Source organism: Camelus bactrianus, chromosome 1 (assembly GCF_048773025.1).
Source record: "Camelus bactrianus isolate YW-2024 breed Bactrian camel chromosome 1, ASM4877302v1, whole genome shotgun sequence".
Lineage (NCBI taxonomy): Eukaryota > Metazoa > Chordata > Mammalia > Artiodactyla > Camelidae > Camelus > Camelus bactrianus.
In genome coordinates this window covers 59,908,794-59,927,085 of record NC_133539.1, presented here as the reverse complement: position 1 = coordinate 59,927,085, position 18,292 = coordinate 59,908,794, and the positions used below count along the sequence as shown (strand labels likewise).

The 18,292-nt window shown below is 43.0% G+C and overlaps 1 protein-coding gene across 18 annotated transcripts in view; it reads right to left on the bottom strand.

Moving 5' to 3' along the window:
- The window catches only part of KALRN (kalirin RhoGEF kinase), a 616,794-nt gene that overhangs the window by 69,067 nt on the left and 529,435 nt on the right, over window positions 1-18,292 (bottom strand). For 8 of the 18 annotated variants that reach the window (XM_074364821.1, XM_074364789.1, XM_074364788.1 and 5 more), the window contains 3 exons: window positions 7,718-8,001; window positions 6,404-6,508; window positions 2,811-2,906 (listed from right to left, as the gene is read on the bottom strand). In XM_074364821.1, the coding sequence (XP_074220922.1) occupies window positions 2,811-2,906; window positions 6,404-6,508; window positions 7,718-8,001 (485 nt within the window). The remainder of the gene's footprint in view (window positions 1-2,810; window positions 2,907-6,403; window positions 6,509-7,717; window positions 8,002-18,292) is intronic. The other 10 variants (XM_074364798.1, XM_074364799.1, XM_074364814.1 and 7 more) reach the window with 3 other exon arrangements.

The window sequence follows — 18,292 nt, the reverse complement described above, 5'->3', positions numbered from 1 at the left end:
GGGCTATTGTGTTTTAGATAAGCCAAAATAAGAGGAAGAACATTCCAGGCAAGTAGGGTGGTATGAACAGACATAAGGGTGAAGGAAAGCCAAACGCATGTTGGGGGATAGTGAAGAAACCAATTTGGTTGGAGCAGAGTCCCTCTGCCAGAATCATACGTGGGTGTTGCAAATGTAGTTTGGAGAATAGACTTCAAAACATGAGACTCCTGGGTAACTGTGGACTTTTCCCATGGGACAGGGCTCTCCAAACTCTGATTATATACTTTAATTAGTAAACCCAATTTTGATCATGCACTCCCAAAACATGCAACTTATTTATAAATTAATTTCTGTACTCCTGTGTTATCATTATGCACATAATAAAAGATATACAAAACCACTTAAAAATGATGAGTTAAAGAGATTCTAATGTTTTCCTTCAGCACCTCAAAAACCCATCTTGCATACCTCAAGGTGCCCCCACACTGGAGACCACTGCTTATACCGGCAAGAAGGAGGCAGGGAGCCCTCACTGAGGAGGGAGGCAATGATGGAGTGAGGCTGGGAGGCAGATGAGGGTGGAGAAGGATTAAGCAACAGCTACTCTGGGCATGAGGTCAGGGCCCTTGCCCAGGTGGTGAAAGAGAAAATGCAAATAAACAGATGATTTTTTAAGGAAAAAAATTTGAATGGTTATCTGGAGAATGAAGAGGACGTATGGATCAGGGTGGAGAGAAAAGGCAAGTAAGTGAAGAGTGATCAGGGAGATGGGCTTTGAAAAGTCAAGGTAGTGCCCACAAGAGCACTCAACTCCCACCCTTGAGACAGGCAGAGATGGTGGGAAAACCAACCTTCAGGAGTTTGACACTAGCACTAAAATATCAGCTAATTTTTTTTTAATTAGGAAGGAAAATTAGAAAGAGAAGAAGAAAGCCGTATGTGTTAAATTTCATTGGTACTCTGTAAGTTGGGATATTTGAAAAGGGAGTTACTGTAATCAAAATTATTATCAGGCAGCCTTCCCCAGAGAGCATCCACCACTTTCCTTTAATTCTTGGACCAAGTGGAGAAGGGTTTAAATGGTGCTGATTAACAGGACTGCCCAACAGAAGTCTGGCGGAAGCACATTTATCCTAATGAGAGTTGCAGGAAAAACCAAATGAGTAACATGGATGATAGCAAAGGAAAGGAAAATGCTTCAAATTGTCATCCTGTAGTGATACACTTAAAATATGGGAGTGAAAATATGGGAGTAGAAGAACAGTCCTACTCAAACAAGCTATCCAAAAAATGAGCTCCTTTTGAATTAATTTTTTTTTTTTCTTGGATATATGCCCAGGAGTGGAATTGCTGAGCCATATGGTGGTTCTATTTTTAGGTCTTTGAGAAACCTCCATACTGTTTTCCATAGTGGTTGCACCAATTTACATTCCCACCAACAGTGTACAAGGTTTCCCTTTTCCCCACATCCTTGCCAACATTTGTTATTTATATTCTTTTTGATAATGGCCATTCTGACAGGTGTGAGATGGTGTCTCATTGTGATTTTGGTTTTCATTTCCCTGATATTAGTGATGTTGAGAAATTTTTCACGTTCCTGTTGGCCATCTGCATTTCCTCTTGGAAAAATGTCTCTTCAGTTCTTCTACCCATATTTTAAATGGGTTGTCTGTTTGCTTTGCTTTTTAATTGCTGTACAGTTGATTTAAAATATTGTATTAGTTTCTGGTGTACAGCATGGATGGTCTTGGAGGGCATTATGCTAAGTGAAATAATTCAGACAAAGAAAGACAAATACTGTAAGATGTCACTTACATGTGGAATCTGAAAAAATGCAACAAACTAGTGAATATAACAGAAAAGAAACAGACTCACAGATGGAACTAGTGGTCACCAGTGGGGAGAGGGGAGGGGAAGGGGCAAGATGGAGGTGGAGGATTCAGAGGGACAAACTATCAGGTATAAAATAAGCTACAAGGATGTACTGCACAGCATGGGGAATACAGCCAACATTTTATAATAACTATAAATGGAGTATAACCTTTAAAAATCGTGAATCACTATATTGTATACCTGGAACATGTAATATTATACATCAACTATACTTCAATTTAAAAATATGATATTGTAAAATAAATTCATAAAGTTAAAAAAATGTTAAAAAAGAAAACACCAGAAAGGAGCTCTTTCACCAGCATTATGCCGAAACCCTAAATGAGCTCAGACCCATAACTTCTCTCCAACGGTCTGACTGGTCCATGAGACCGTCACAAGCTAGACCGGTTTTCAGTGGCATACTCTCATGATGGGGACATGCACCATCTCCATTAATTTCTTGTGACGAGGTGTCTGCATACTTTAGCCCATTCCCCTTTATAATCAGCAATCTACTTTTGCAAGACTTTGCGAGCTAGAAAACTATCTGAGGTCCCCCAATAAAACTATCCAAATAATCCAGTGTTTTCAAAGATCCAATCCATGTTCTGTGTCTCAGCAGCATAGTTAGCTCCAGGGCTAACCAGACACACATCAGTCCATTTCCCTGTTGGCCAGGGGACCAGGCTTACAGGGAGGCTGTTTTGTCTTGGATACTTTTCACCTTTCATCAATGTCACAATCCCAAAAGGACCTGTTAATTGCCCACGCCCATTCTCAAACAAAGCCAAAAAGGACTTTGGGGTGCAGCTTTTTAGAAACCATCGTTAGCTGGAAACAATCCTATAGGAGAAATGAGGAAAGGTGCAAAGGAGACCATGGCAGAGAGATGTAAGGCCCCGGGAGCCGCATGGAGGTGAGACACACAGAACTGCCTCCAGGACCCCACTTACCAGCTTGCTTTTGACCAACTGTTCTATTGCACTGACAAGGTCTGCAGCAGTCGGTACTTCGGTGGAAGCCTGCCGGGCTGCTAGCAAAGAGGAGGACTGCAAGACATTGAGCAGCAAAGGAAAAGCAGATTAGCGAGGAATGCAGAATAGCAATTAGGAAGCCACACGCAAGTCCAAAGCTCAAGGCGCAAGTCCAAAGCTCAAGGCAGGCAAGGGAAGCAAAGCTCTATGATTAGAGGGAAGAGATGATTGAAGAAGGTGGGGGGTAGTGAGGGTGTGGGGCTAGTCTGTCTGACCCCTTGTCAGGAGTTCTGGCCAGGAGCGGAGCAGGGGTGGGTCGAGGCTCTCCCTAGCCAGGCCTCCAGAGGAGCTGAGGGAGGGGTCACTGAGTTCCCAGGAGGCCAACAGGGAAGGGCTGCACCCACTGACAGCAACAGGGGCTGGGGGGGGGGCGGTGTGTGACAGGACTGGCCACTACAGGGCTGCCCACTGGCATTCCAGGAAACGGGCGGTCAACAGGCCTAGCCTCCTCGGCTGTGTCCAAAGAAGAGAAATTGTCCTTGCTCTACTTAGATGAAGATGGTAAATATAGATTGTCATCGTGTGTCAAGTAGAAATTCTAGGGGCAGGGCACTTGTAGACGAGAAACTGCCCCCCCAACACACACAGACACACACAGACACGCACAGACACAAACACAGACACACACACACAGACACACACACACACACACACACACACACTCCACACGCTCCTCCACAAACACAGCTCTTCCTGGTAAGGCCCCCAAACTGAAACACTTGGAAGTAATAAAGGGCTTTAGCAGGACTTGTGTGTCTCACGCTGGAGCAACCGGGGACCATCCCATTCACAGTGAAACAGGGCTCCAGCCCAGGGCCTTCCTTCCCCCCACCCCCAACACCAGCAGTTAAGGACTGGCCCAGGTGCCTGTCCATTCAGTGGTCTGGGGATTCCAGCTCACTGAGGGATGGTATTTTTTTTCCTTCCTTCTCATACCTGAGAAGAAACTCGGGGGAGAAATGGTTAACCCTACATGCACGTGTGAGCTTCTCCCTGCCCTGCACTTCAAGGCGGAGGGCAATGGTGTTCCCGGAGCCCAGGCCGCATGGGCTAGTGACTGTGGGAGTGGTGAGCTGACTGGCCTGGCTGGGCTCAGGCTTCAGATTTGTCCCTTAAGGGGAAGAACTTCAAAAAGGAAGCTTCTTGTTGTCTAATCTAAGACTCACTTTAGGTCTTTGCTTCTGAGATGGGCCAAAAAAATCAAATAAATGTAATTAACAGAGAGCGAGAGCAACACTCTCTCCTGGGGAACACAGGAAAAGAGCTGAAGTCTGTTGGGAAATGCAGGTTATCTACACTTTGATCTAGTAATCTTACCCCGGGAACTTATTCCAAGGACAGAAGTCAAAAGAACAAATGCTGTATACACCGAGTGATTTGTAGCCGAATTACCTAGAGTCAACAACCTTGGATATCCCCAGACAGGCTGGTCAAGCAGATTACATCAAATACATCAAGTAAGTGAAATAATTTTAATACCTTGGCTATTGAAATTATAGTTCTGAAGGTAAAACTAATAAGATTTTAGGAAATACTAAACATTACTAATATTTAACTTTATAAACATTAAAACTATAGGATTTTGAACACAGCATATGCATATTATAATTATAAAAATAAAACATACACGCATATGAACAAATGGAAGCAAATGAGGGGAATCTATCGTACGTGAGAATGGGCGATCTTTTAAAAACTCTTTTAACATAGTGGTAAAAATTATTTTAATAAATCCAACTCCGTTTGCTAGAATCTCTGAAGCTCATCCCACTCCCAAATATTCCAGAAAAAGAAACATCCAGAAATTAAACAGCAGGACCGTGGAGGCTAAGGTGTCTAAAATGGGGCTAATGCCACCTGCTCTAACCCTTTTCCAGGGTTACACAAACGTCCGAGGGTAAGTCCACATTCTGTTAAAAATTATCCAGAAACAACATAACATCCTTTCCCCAAAACAAATTGTGTTTGAGGGAATTCGAGGGGAAGGGTTCGTGACCTCTACTTATCTCGTGCAAGCTGGCACTGCCACGTGGAGGGCTGTGTGGGGTGGCAGATAATGCGACCTGAGCGCCCTGCTCCCCCCACACACTAACACTGTTTCTAAAACATCTCACAGGAGGCCTCTGGGAACACAGTAAGTAGGTTCTGGTTCCCATCTCAAGGCGAAGCACAGGCATTTCCACCCCTGGGAATCCTGGATGGGCACCATGCCATGCTGCCTGCTACTTTGCTTCCCATCAGTCCAGAGTCAGAGCTGGCCCTGGAGACCAGGGCCACCAACATCATCTTACAAAGGGCCACACCTGTGTGTTTCTCCTGGGTGAGTCACAGAGCAGGGCGGTGACCATTCTTAGTCATGGGCCTGTCCCTAGACAATGTCCCACTAGCTTAGCACATTGCAAGGCCTTAACCAATGTCTGGGCACTACCGATCCAAACGCGAAGCAGGGAGAATTAAAGCAAGGCCTGGGATATCACCAGGAACACCGAAGCATCTGCACACAATACTTTCCGAATTGTATCCGGGTGGTGGTGTAAAGGTTTGCTCCCTGCCCTGAAGGGGCTGCCGACTGCAGGGCAGAGCACTGGAGAGCATCAGGAGACCCTGGAGGGATGGCTAATCACCACCACCAACCCAATAAAACAGCACTCTGGAAAGCAAATGCAAAGGACCATCAAAAACTGAAATCACCACTTCAGCCTCCAGTGTCCACTGGGACAGCAACACTGAGAGGAGGCAGGAGAAGCACGATGAAGTGGGAGCGTGCTTGGTGAGGAAGGCCGGTGACGGGGCACACAATGAAAGCAGGGACCTGACCGAGCCTCAGCCAGTACCTGAAGCACATCCAACCTGAGTCTCTGTTCCAGAACAATCGAGATGATCACCCTGCGCTTAGAGGCTTGGTGGATGTTCGCGTCTCAGACACCAGTGAGCAAGGGATTTTGCAAATCAAACAACTGGGGCAACCTGGTATATCAGGTTGGCAGTCTTTGACAACAGCTGCCCCTTAGCAGCATCTCCATCCCTCACGCTGTGGTTGCAGAATTTTAACAGCACTGGGCTTGGCTGGAGGTTGCTGTGATTTGGATCTCAGAGTTGTGTGTAAGGAAAAGAATTACTGAAACATAGGTTGAACAGTCAGGTACACCAAAATGATCATGACCTTGAAGCACCTCAGATTCCTTTTTGAGATAAACAGGTTTTTTTTTTTTTTTTTTTTTGGATCTGCTGCTTCCAAAGACAGAGCCATTACCCTCCATCAACAGGGCGAGATACTAGGCAGATTTCCACTTTGCGAATTCTACACACACCCCTCCACTGTGCGGACTGAAGTCAGACCTCCAGGGATGGGGGACCCCTACCAAATACAGACGGAATGTGCATTGCTTCGGGCCCACGTGGTGTAAGAGGTAACACGGGAGAGAGAGTGTCACTACCCCCACCACACACCCACAACGAAATCCCGTGATTTACACACTGCTTTTCCAAGTGAGAAAGCGAAAAAGTCCTACCATCTCGTCCTGCGTGGGGTCGTTGTCAAAGATCTTCATAGGCGGAGGGAGGGGGGTGTGTGACTCTTCATCTGGCTCATCTTCACCCCACCCCTTCTTGCTCTTCTAGAACAAAAGAGCAGCATTAGTCACTGTTTCCTACAGTTAAAGATGCCAGTTGGTTCAGGACTTGGGGTGTTTTAAGAAGTAACATTATAAGCTACCCTCCTCTCTTAACACACTCCTATTTTCTCGGCTTCAGTGTGCTCCTCTGTGGAATGGGCTCACCTGCTCATCTCAAAGGACAGTGAGGACCAGACGGGGGAAACCACACACACACAGGAAACCTTACTGATTAGGCAGGAAAAGAGAAAGCTGAAAGAGCGGTCAGAGAGAAACTAACTTTTTTAGTTTTCGAAGGACTATTAAACCACAGTTTAGATATCACCAGGCTCTCCTGCCTACTTTCAGAGTTACAAAAGGCAGACAGAGTAAATTTACAAAGAGACTCTGGTTACACATTAGGAAGAATTTCTTGGCCGCGTCGGTGACTAGAGTAGGTTAGTTTGCCAGATAAAACAGTTATCTCATTCCCCAACCAAAACATAGCCACTATATTTTGATCACAGAACCTCAGCTTTGGAAGGGATGTAAGAGGCTGTTGTTCAGTGTGGCCTCTCGGCTAACACAGGTCTCTCAGACCATCGTGTGAGGACGGCCTGACACCCTTCCAGGATGGGTGTTCATTTGTTCTCAGGAAGGCCTGTTTCATCACTTGATGAACCGCCCCACCGTTCACCTGGTAAACTTCCCTCTCTCAGCTGAAACCTTGCCTACTGCAAACCTTCACCTATTAATCATAATTCTCCCTTCTGGAGCAACCAGGAATTATCTACCCCCTTTTATATATGGTACTGCTCAAGATACTCAAAAACAGCCCTAATCTCCCAATACAGCCATCTGTTTTCCAAGTGAAACGATCTCCATCCTTTTATTCTTATTCTAAACAGGCCCAGCAGGGTTTGTGTAGTCTCTAACAGAGTCTGGGGACTTGGTGGCCAGCTGGCACCCCATGGGCCCAAGCCCCTGTCTCCAAATGTGGCAAAATGGTGCCTATCCGCTGGATATCCTGGTGCTGGTTAGTCTCTAAGTGGGTCACAAAGCAGACTGGCAAGGTCTTGAGAATGCAAAGATCACCCAGGCCCAAGAAGACCAACTCCTGGGAACGAGAGACTGGCTAGTTACAAACCCAGGGGAGGGTTCCTGCCAGGGCTCCAGGAGGAGGTATGTCGGAGCCCCTCCCTGACGGCAGGCACCAGGGCCTCGGGTGAGTACCTCGTCAGCGCTGTCTCCCTGAGGGGTCGTCTCATCCCCAGGCTTGGGCGATCCCAGGTCAAAGCTCTTCCGACCATCTCGTACTTTCTTCTGCTTCTTGATGTTTCCATCGGCTTTCCCGCTGTTGAGCCGACGCACGGGACTCGTCAGCCACTTCTTCAGGGTGTTGGTAGAGCGCTTGGGACCAGGGGAACTGTGGATGGAGTTCAGGGAGGGCTGGGACTGCAGGTTGGCCACAGACTCGGACTTGCCTCCGTTTTCACTTGAGGAATGAGAATATGCATCTGAGGGAAAAGAACAGAAGACATAGCCGTGTCAGGGGCAGTTAAGGCAGGTTGCCAGCCTGCGAGTAAGGCAGCTCCATCCTCAGGAAGCCAGGACACAGGGCAGGATGGCGGGGCCAACTGCAGATCCCGGTCAAGGAAACCCTCTCTGGGAGGTAACAACTGACAGTCACTCAGTGGGCAGAAGACAAAGACTTCATCCTTCATGGACTAAATCCCATCATCCCAAGCAAGAACCATCAACCAAAAGCAACGTCATGGAGCACCTATGAATATTCTGAAGATGTGTAAGACGCAGGCTTTATTTTCATAGGCCCCTTATCTAGCTACAGAAACACACACATACACACACACACACACACACACACACAGAGAGAGAGAGAGACAGAGACAGAGACAGAGACAGAGAGAGGGGCAGGGAAAGAAAGAGAACAGCAAAAGAGTAAGACAGAACATGCAAAATAAAGATAAGCCCCCAGAGCGGTATGTGATTAATTGCCAAAGGCCTGGCACAGACCTAGAAGATAAGGAAGCAGAGTTCAGAGGAGGGTCAGATCAGTGTCGGCAGGGCTGGTCTGAAAAGGTTTAATGGAAGAGATGTGTCCAAGTAGAAGAGAAGGGAGAAGGAATTCCAAAAGTGGAGACAGTGGGAACAAAAGCACAGAGGCAGGAAAAATGGAAGAACAAGTTAACACAGCCCTTAAGTAGATCCTTTGAATGAAATAAAGATGAACAGAGGAGGAGACACTGGATAGAAAGAATAGTGAAAACATTTAATAGTGAACTGGAGGAGTATGAACTTCAGTGTGAGATTCTACTGAAAAAAGCCACAAGAGAAAGGGCTTTTGTCTGTAGGTTTTTAATTAATCCGGTAACTACATACAGCACAGCCCTGGGCACAAGGGACTGGAATCCTGAAGGCCACACTAGGACTGTGCACTGGGAGGACAAAGCAATCAATGTGAAGCGTTTCAGAGCAGGAAGAGATATGGTTAGTGTCTGGATGACATATCAAACATGGGTTGTCTCTCTTATGCTATTTCTTCTCATTGCCAAAAAGGTCTTGGGAGAAGACCTGACCAGCTTCAGCTCAACCCGTGATGGGCCCTGTCGCCCCGGTGCCAGTTTGCATATTGATAGTTAAACCGTATGACGAGGTATTTGAACAAATTATCACAGAGGCTTTTTACACCTACTCATCTAAGATTAAATCATCTTTTTCTAAAATGACTTCATCCTAGACCCCAACTAGAGGTCTAACCCGGCCTTGGAAGCCCTAGGGCTAGACATAGCCAATACACTAGAAACAAAATCTTGAAATAAGATGGATAAATGCTTTTGCCATCAGAGAGCTGCCTCCAGCTTCTACAACTGGCTGATTTTGGAGGAACCAAGCTCAGGCTCTTGCCCCTGTGGAAACTCTCTTAGATATGGCTAGAGTCTTGTGCATACTTTGGAAAACAACAGCAGAATATTTGCATGTAGTGTTATAAAAATTGAGCTCCCCAAGTCCCCTGGGATGAAGGATAACTCACAGGGTTGCTCTGCTAAGGGAATATTTGGGGATCGACTGACTTGGCTGGTATCCCTTTAAGGACAAAGTGGTAATCTTATCTCGGAGAACTCTGTGCTGGCTATGTCTTGAGTATGTTGACATTATTTCTGAAGTGTTTGGCATGGGTCAGACTCCTGTTCTCAGAAGACTGAGTGATAAACATCTCCACCGCACTGGTGGTGGAACCAGGGCTTCTCTTATCTTTCTGCTGATAAGCTGCAGAAGATTTCAGTCACCAGGCCCCTGTGGTATCACAAGGCTCTCTTAAATCCAAGCCTTCAAAATGTAGCTTTATCAGCATGTGTCGTGACAGCAGAGCTAGAGGCCCAGCCACATTAACTGTGCCTTGTGTTACTAAGCAAGAAGGATGACTGCCCAAATTTTCTGTTCCATAGCCTGGTTTTGAGATTTACCAGTGCAAATTTTGACTGATCATTCTTCTTTTCGGTCATCTGGTCCTGCTTTGGTACATTCGGTACAAATTAATGGCAAGCGTACATATCATAAAGTACAATTGAAAATCAAGAGTTACAATCTTAGTTTTGTTGTTTCAGGTTTATTCTGTGTAAACAATTAGGGCCATCCACCCACAGCCCACGCGAAAGAGCATTCAAGAGCTGGAAGCAAGCTGTAATGCATCATCTCGTTAGGGTCCTGTACTGAGACAGGGCCATTTCTAAATTATTTTGGATGCACGGTTACAAAAGAACGTGCCATCATTTAGTCCAGAAAATGTGTGCTTAGTTCATTGCGACTCTAAAGAGTAACTGGCATGTTAGGTTCATCCCATTTTTGGAAGACGGCTGCAATGAGCTGTTTGAGAATTTATTCTAGTACCTTTCCAGGCACAACAGTTAATTGACTAATTTGTAACAACAACAACAGTAATACTGTTATCTTATTAAATCTTCCCAAGCTGGGATAGGTACTATGTAGTAAGATTATTATCTTAGGAAATAGTCCTCCAGGAAACCAAGGGTCATCGTTGGTAAGTGGCAGAGAGGCAAGATTAAAACCCAGATCTGACTCCACTGCACATATATTTAATCTATTCCTACATCTGTTTATTCCATGTATTCTCTTTTGTGTGTGTGTGTGTGTATATATATATATATACATATATATTTATTGAAGTATAGTCAGTTTACAATGTTGGGTCAGTTTCTGGTGTACAGCTTCAGTCATACATGAACATACATATATTTGTTTTCATATTCTTTTTTACCTTAAGTTACAAGATATTAAATATAGTTCCCTATGCTATACAGTATAAACTTGTTGTTTATCTATTTTATATATATTAGTATCTGCAAATCTCAAACTCCCAATTTATCCCTTCCCACCCCTTCCGCTCCTGGTGACCGTAAGTTTGTTTTCTATGTCTGTGAGTCTGTTTCTGTTTTGTAAATAAGTTTGTCTTTTTTCCTTTTTTTAAGATTCTACATATAGGTGATATCATATGATATTTTTCTTTCTCTTTCTGGCTTACTTCACTTAGAATGGCAATCTCCAAGTCCATTCATGTTGCTGCAAATGGTATTATTTTATTCTTTTTTATGGCTGAGTAGTATTCCATTGTATAAATATACCACAACTTCTTTATCCAGTCATCTGTTGATGGACATTTAGGTTGTTTCTATATCTTGGCTATTGTAAATAGTGCTGCTATGAACATTGGGGTACATGCATCTTTTTGAATTAAGGTTCCCTCTGGATACATGCTCAGGAGTGGGATTGCTGGATCATATGGTAAGTCTATTTTTAATCTTTTAAGGAATCTCCATGCTGTTTTCCATAATGTCTGCACCAAACTACATTCCCACCAACAGTGCAGGAGTGTTCCCTTTTCTCCACACCCTCTCCAGCATTTATCATTTGTGGACTTTTGAATGATGGCCATTCTGACTGGTGTGAGGTGATACCTCACTGTAGTTTTGATTTGCATTTCTCTGATAGTTAGCGATATTGAGCATTTTTTCATGTGCCTATTGGCCATTTGTAGTTCTTCACTGGAGAATTGCTTGTTTAGGTCTTCTGCCCATTTTTGGATTTAGTTGTTTGTTTCTTACTAAGTTGTATGAGTTGTTTATATATTCTGGAAGTCAAGCCCTTGTCAGTCTCATCTTTTGTAAATATTTTCCCCCATTCCAGTTGTCTTTTTGTTTTGTTTATGGTTTCCTTTGCTGTGCAAAAGCTTGTAAGTTTAATTAGGTCTCATTTATTAATTTTTGCTTTTATTTCTATTGCCTGGGTAGACTGCCCTAGGAGAACATTGCTGAGATTTATGTCAGAGAATGTTTTGCCTATGTTTTCTTCTAAGAGGTTTACAGTGTCTTGTCTTATGTTTAAGTCTTTAAGCCATTTTGAGTTTATTTTTGTGTATGGTGTGAGGGAGTATTCTAACTTCATTGATTTACATGCAGCTGTCCAGTTTTCCCAACACCATTTGCTGAACAAACTGTCTTTACTCCATTGCATGTTCTTGCCTCCTTTGTCAAAGATTAATTGACCCAAAGTTCATGGATTTACTTCTAGGCTCTCTATTCTGTTCCACTGATACTATGTCTGTTTTTGTGCCAATACCATGCTGTTTTGATTACTGTAGCTCTGTAGTATTGTCTTAAGTCTGGGAGGGTTATTCCTCCAGCTTCATTCTTTTTCTTCAGTATTGCTTTGCCAATTCTGGGTCTTTTGTGATTCCATATACACTTTAGGATTATTTGTTCTAGTTCAGTGAAAAATGTCCTGGGTAATTTGATAAGCATCACATTAAATCTGTAGATTGCTTTGGGTAGTATGGCCATTTAACAATATTAATTCTTCCAATCCAAGAGCATGGGATATCTTTCCATTTCTTTAAATCACATTTAATTTCCTTAGACAGTGTTTTGTAGTTTTCCACATAAAAGTCTCACTTCCTTGGTCAGATTTATTTCTAAGTATTTTATTTTCTGGATGCAATTTTCATATATTCTTTTAGCCTCTGTAATTATTATAAAAAGGAACATCAAGTCGCTAGTCTATGTAACATTTCAAATATACATTTATATATAATTTACATGTTATAAAATCTCCATGCTGAAAATAATCTCAGTCTCACTAATTTTTACAGATAAGGCGAAGAAAGCTTGTATATGGGAAATCCATGGTCACAAATTAGTCAGTCATGAAGCTAGGACCAGAATCCAGGCATTGTTACATCTCTCCAGGGTTCTGAACCAAGGCTTACTCTGTAACCCTGAGGCATAAAAACTGCCCATAAGGCTGATATCTGGTTTTAAGTCACTGGGAAGATAAATGTGTCCCTGGATCCTTCAGGGAATAAAGTTCTTTGGATGTTCTGGCATGTTCAACTTGCTTCTTGATCAGAAAAAAATCATATTCTGAGGCTAACTTTACTACGGGATATTTTTGAGATAGAAATATAGAAAAAGTGTAACATCCAGGTACCCACCACCTAGATAAGATAAATGCAACATTTCTGCCACATTTGCTTAGCTTTTTAAAAAAGAAATAAAAGATTATAGCTGTAGTTAAAGCCTTTTAATTTTTTTTCACTCATTCTCAATCTCATCCCCCATTTTTCCTTCCCAGAGTTAAATTCTCTTCTGAACTTGGTGTGCAGCTTTCCTGTCCATGTTGTTAGACATTTACTTCACATGCAAATATAGTATTACTTTGTATTTTATATTTATATATATAATTATAATGTAGGTATCATTTTGCACTTGCTCTTTTATTCAAAATGACTTAGAATTGTTCATGTTCACACATGCTGATATAGTTCATTCATTTTAAGTGTTGAATAATATTCTCTCATAGGACATATTGTGATATTTATAACACATTTTCCTAACAAGGAAACAAGGGACATTTAGGTTGTTAAACACACACACACACACACACACAGAGGCAGTATACGTAACCCTGTATAGGTCTCTTTGCATATGTGTGAGAATTCCTCTAGGGCAATACTTCCCAAACTCCCTGTGGTAAAGGACCCATTTTTCTTATTTCCAATCTGTTTTGGGCCAATGCCTTTATAAAATACAAAGTCACACTGGCGGATGTTATGGAACATCAAATTGCTGTAAAAGCCTCTAAAAGCTTGCTCTCTTTTTCTGTACTTGCCTCACTGTGGACTAGAAGCACAACTCACAAACCTTCACCATCTGCAGATAGCATATTGAGTAGTCCTGCTCTCAACTCTAAAGCATCTGTTTCAAGGTGGAACCACTGGGTTTTAGCATATACACACCACCAACCTCACTAGGTACTGCCAACTGCTCTCTGATTTACTCCCACCAATCGTGTACAAAAGTTCTCGTCCTCCTGAATTCTCCTAGGTGCTTCATTATGCACATTAGTATATAACTTTCCTCTGGAAAAAATTAAATGTGCCCTTCCTAACCAAAAACACCTACTTCAAAGGAGGAAATTGGGATGAAGCAGAATGTTTCAAGAAGAAATAAAAAGGTAAAAACCAGTGCCTCTAGATCAATAGGAAATGCATCCTACAGTTCAGTTCTCAGCCACAAACTGGAAAAATAGGAAACATGACAGGTAACCTATGAGGGTGAAGGTCCTACTTCAAAGACTGAGAGGGATAAGCTTACTTGATTGGTCATGGGAATATGAAGATACTAATGAAATCAAGAAAATCTAAATAGCCAACAAACGATAAACTCTCATCCACCAGCAGACTACCATACTATTTTTCATCCCTACTTCCTCCAATTCCCAAGCCACCTCTCTGAAATGCCCACTTTCTTAATATTTGAGAAAAGACGACATGATGCATGGTCATAGAACACGTTCCAAAGCTTTGCCAATGACTAGAGAATTCTTGGTGCCAACATTCATCTCTTAATGATATTTTTGTTCATGTTGACTAAAAGAGAAACTTTGGTGGTATAATTTTCCTGCCTTGATTATATGATCCAAGAATAATCCACTGGTGCTGACTCAGTGGATTATGACAGAGGCGGCAGCAGTGGACAGACACTCAGGTCTCCTGTTTCTTCATCTACAAAATGGACAGATTAGACAGAATGCATTCAAAGTCTCGCTCTACCACTGGCTAGCTCTGTGACTCTCAGCCAGTTACCTGATCTCTGTATATCTTGGTTTTCTCATCATTGAATGAATATTAGTATCTACCCTACAGGGTTATTAGGATTAAGAAGTTAATATTTGTGAAGTGCTTATAAGTGTCTAGTTCCACTGGAAGTACCATCTAAGTTAAATAAAAATAAAACCATAGCTATCTCCCCTAATTTCACGACTCTGAAATTTATTCTGTATGTTCCTTCACTCTGTCTCTGTGTTCTTCTAAAGGTTAGACTAGATAATTTAAGGCCATTTTTTAGCTTCAAAGTTCCATGCCTCATGAAAACAAGGAAAAACTTAATGCTACAAGTTGCCGTTCTGTGTCATTTCCATCCCCACTTCCAGTAACCACTCCTACACACAATGCCTGAAATCTCATCCCAGAATAAGGCAGTCACATCCTTGGGCTACCAGGTCATTGGTGTCCACCTCTCCCACCATTTGGAAGTTTAGGCAGCACACATTATTTCCCGGAGATGACAGTTGCCTCTTTATCTACAGGGTATCCCTCAGAATGGGAGCTTCTGATGGGCCTGGTGATGAGGCAATTGAACAGCTGTTGATATTAGGGTCTCAGATACCATCATGGGGTTAGAATAAACATGTCAATACTATTAGCCTAAGCCTTGAGACAAAGGCTCCATGATTTCAGGTGTTTTAATTACAGCAGCATGTTTCTAAGCAGCACAGGAGATAAGAGTTGTCTGCCTGACATGAAGATGAAAACTGGAATAAAGCTCATGAGCGTTTACACACCGAACACCTCCTAATAAGCCCACTGTCCATGTCGAACATTCTTTTACCTGGGTAGCCTTTCATTAGCAATCAGAATACAAGATATTTATGTACAACATGGGTAGCAGATGAATATACTAGAACTTTTGCTTATTTATAATTCAATCCCTTTTTTTAAAAAGGTTCAGCTCCTATTTATTTCACTTTTACGTTACACCTAAAAAAAAAGGCTTCTACTCTTTTTAGTTTAGTGTAAAATTTGCAAAACAATTCGGAAAGCAGAATACATTGTGTACAAGCCATCAAGGAATGCAAATTTAGCATGTGGCAAATGCCTTACAGCTGCATCCACAGGGCTGTCATCTACTATTTTTCTAATCACAAAATACTAGTTCAGCTTTCTGTCCACTGATCTCAAAGTGAGTTGAAAGTAAAGAAGGACCACATCTCCTAGACAAAATGGGAAGACAATTCTATTAGTTTTGTGGGTTTAATATCCCCAAAGACCAGGAACAGTGTCCTTATAAGGGCTAGACTCATAGCCCAGAGAGTACACACAGGTGCGGACGGCACTGGGTGGATTAAGAGTGCCCCAGACGCGTAGCTCACTGGGTTCGCCCATCATTTTCCTTACTGGCTTCAGGGGCACAACTCAAGAAGGGAAACTCATTTTAATCCACTTTTCTGGAGTTCAGTGATGCTATTCAATCGCATGCCAAAGGCATGTCTTTCACATACTGTATTATGTAATTGCTAAAAGATACGGGGTCTAGTTGTTCTGTATTAATCATACTTCACTACCCATCATCCAGATGGATATAATAGGGCTATAAAAGTCTCCCTGGTATTCACTGTAATATTGAATTGGAAGCATTGACTCCAAGAGCTGAAATCAGAAGAAATCATAGGTTCCTAAAACCCACTAGATATTTAAGGAAGAGTCTTTTAACCTCCTGTTCTTCTGTCTTGCTTTAGCTCCTATGATACAGGAATAATTGTAAACTCATCCTTATTGCTTCCCAAGGCTTGAGCTACATAAGGCAAATGCATTTCAATACATCTGTCTGCAGAGTTTATATACTCAAACATTCCTGTTTCCTTTGGCTTTCTATAACTAACTTACTTAATACAAAATCATAGAATTATCATATATACATTTTCTTCACACTGGAAATTGCTTATATGGAGAAGGGTGTATCATGGCAAGGTCAACGGTGAAAATCCTCTGGGTAATAAATCCACAAATTCAACTACAGAGCACCAAACCTCCAGCAAGTATCAGTACGTCTTGTGTGATGTACTAATGGCTCTGGCAGGTCTTTTAGCGGAATGCTTAGCAAAGCCAGTCTCCTAGTTGCACATTCAGCTGAGGTCCTCAGGCTACACAACACCAGTTCCTGGCTTGGCTGGCATCCCGGAAACCCCTTTGGTTGGCCTTCTCGATGTCTGGGCCACTTGGTGCTGGAAGAAAGTTGCTGTGGTGACAGCAGCAGGATATGGGGGAGGCAGAGAATCAGCCTGGTCCAGAAACACTGTTTCTTATCACTAGGAAACTTGCCCTTGCAATTGCTCGTACCATAATGTTAGACTAAACCTGGCAAACATCTTAACTCAGGATGTTCCTTCCTCCATCTCTTATGGGAGAATGAATTTGAGTTTCAATTCTCAAAGGCAGAACGCAAGCCTCTGCCTCCTGCTCACTAAGCCATAGCTTTTACACACTTAGTTCAGGAATTTCTTCTCCAGTGAGTCCTCTGCCAACCCACCATTCCTTACCTCACCACTCTACTCAGGCTTCATGTGTTTTTCAATACACTTCTGAACATGTAAATCTCTGATTTATAATATCTGTGTCTGGTTTTTCCCATTAAACTAAGAGTACAAAATGAAGGGCCACTCTGAGCCTTAAAGGCACATTGCACTGGGATATATCTTACTTCATTTCTACTCATTGGTCCCCTTCTCTTCCCTATACTCCTGTTCCTGTTTGGTAGCATGTGCACAGAGGTCTGAACCACAGGGATGATTCTAAATCTGGTGGGAGCCACACAGGGCAGGAATCCTTTTCATCTTCAGAGCCTTTTGGGACATGAGCTCTTTCTATCAGGATCTTCTTCAAAAGACAAAACAATCTCCATAGGGGTGAAAAGTCAGCACCTCTGGCTTTAATCTAGATGAACCCTTTGGAATTCTGTTCTAACTCAGTCCAGATCTCCATCAACTACTGCTGGCTCCTTCAGGGTCCTGTCCTCACCCTCCCTGCTTTGACTTCGGTAAGGATGCCATTGGATGCAGAGGGTTAAAATGATAAAGTTTCCCACTGCTTGTCCTCAGGTCTCCTTAGCCTCAGTTTCCCCTGTGTAATCCTCTCTCTGAGTCAGAGACGGAGAGAGGAGACACCTCAAAGGGCACTGAGTCAGTCTGCCCCGTCACCCCAGAGAAGCACGTTCTAAACTTGCAAGGCCATTGCTGTGACGCTGATGTTGTCACACTGATGTCACTGATTCACTATTCCCTCTAGCTGGCTTTGGAAGTTAAGAGCTAAAAAGTCTCTCTCTCTATTCCAGGGGTAGAATCTGAAACTTGACCTATCAGATCAGGCAAAAGGCAGTGAAAGCAGCTCTGCTGCTCTTCCCAGAGTAAACAGTCCCGATACTTTTTCCCTCTGTATACACCCATTTCATGCTCTCAGACTTGTCCACAGCCTCTGCAGAGGAAATGCACGTTTCTTCTCAACTGTGGAGTAGGGAACTCTCCTAAAAGGCTTCTGACGGGGAGGGCACAGCTCAGTAGTAGAGCACGTGCTTAGCATGCATGAGGTCCTGGGTGATATCCCCAGTACCTCCATTAAGATCAATCAATCAATCAATCTAATTATCCACCCCTCAAAAA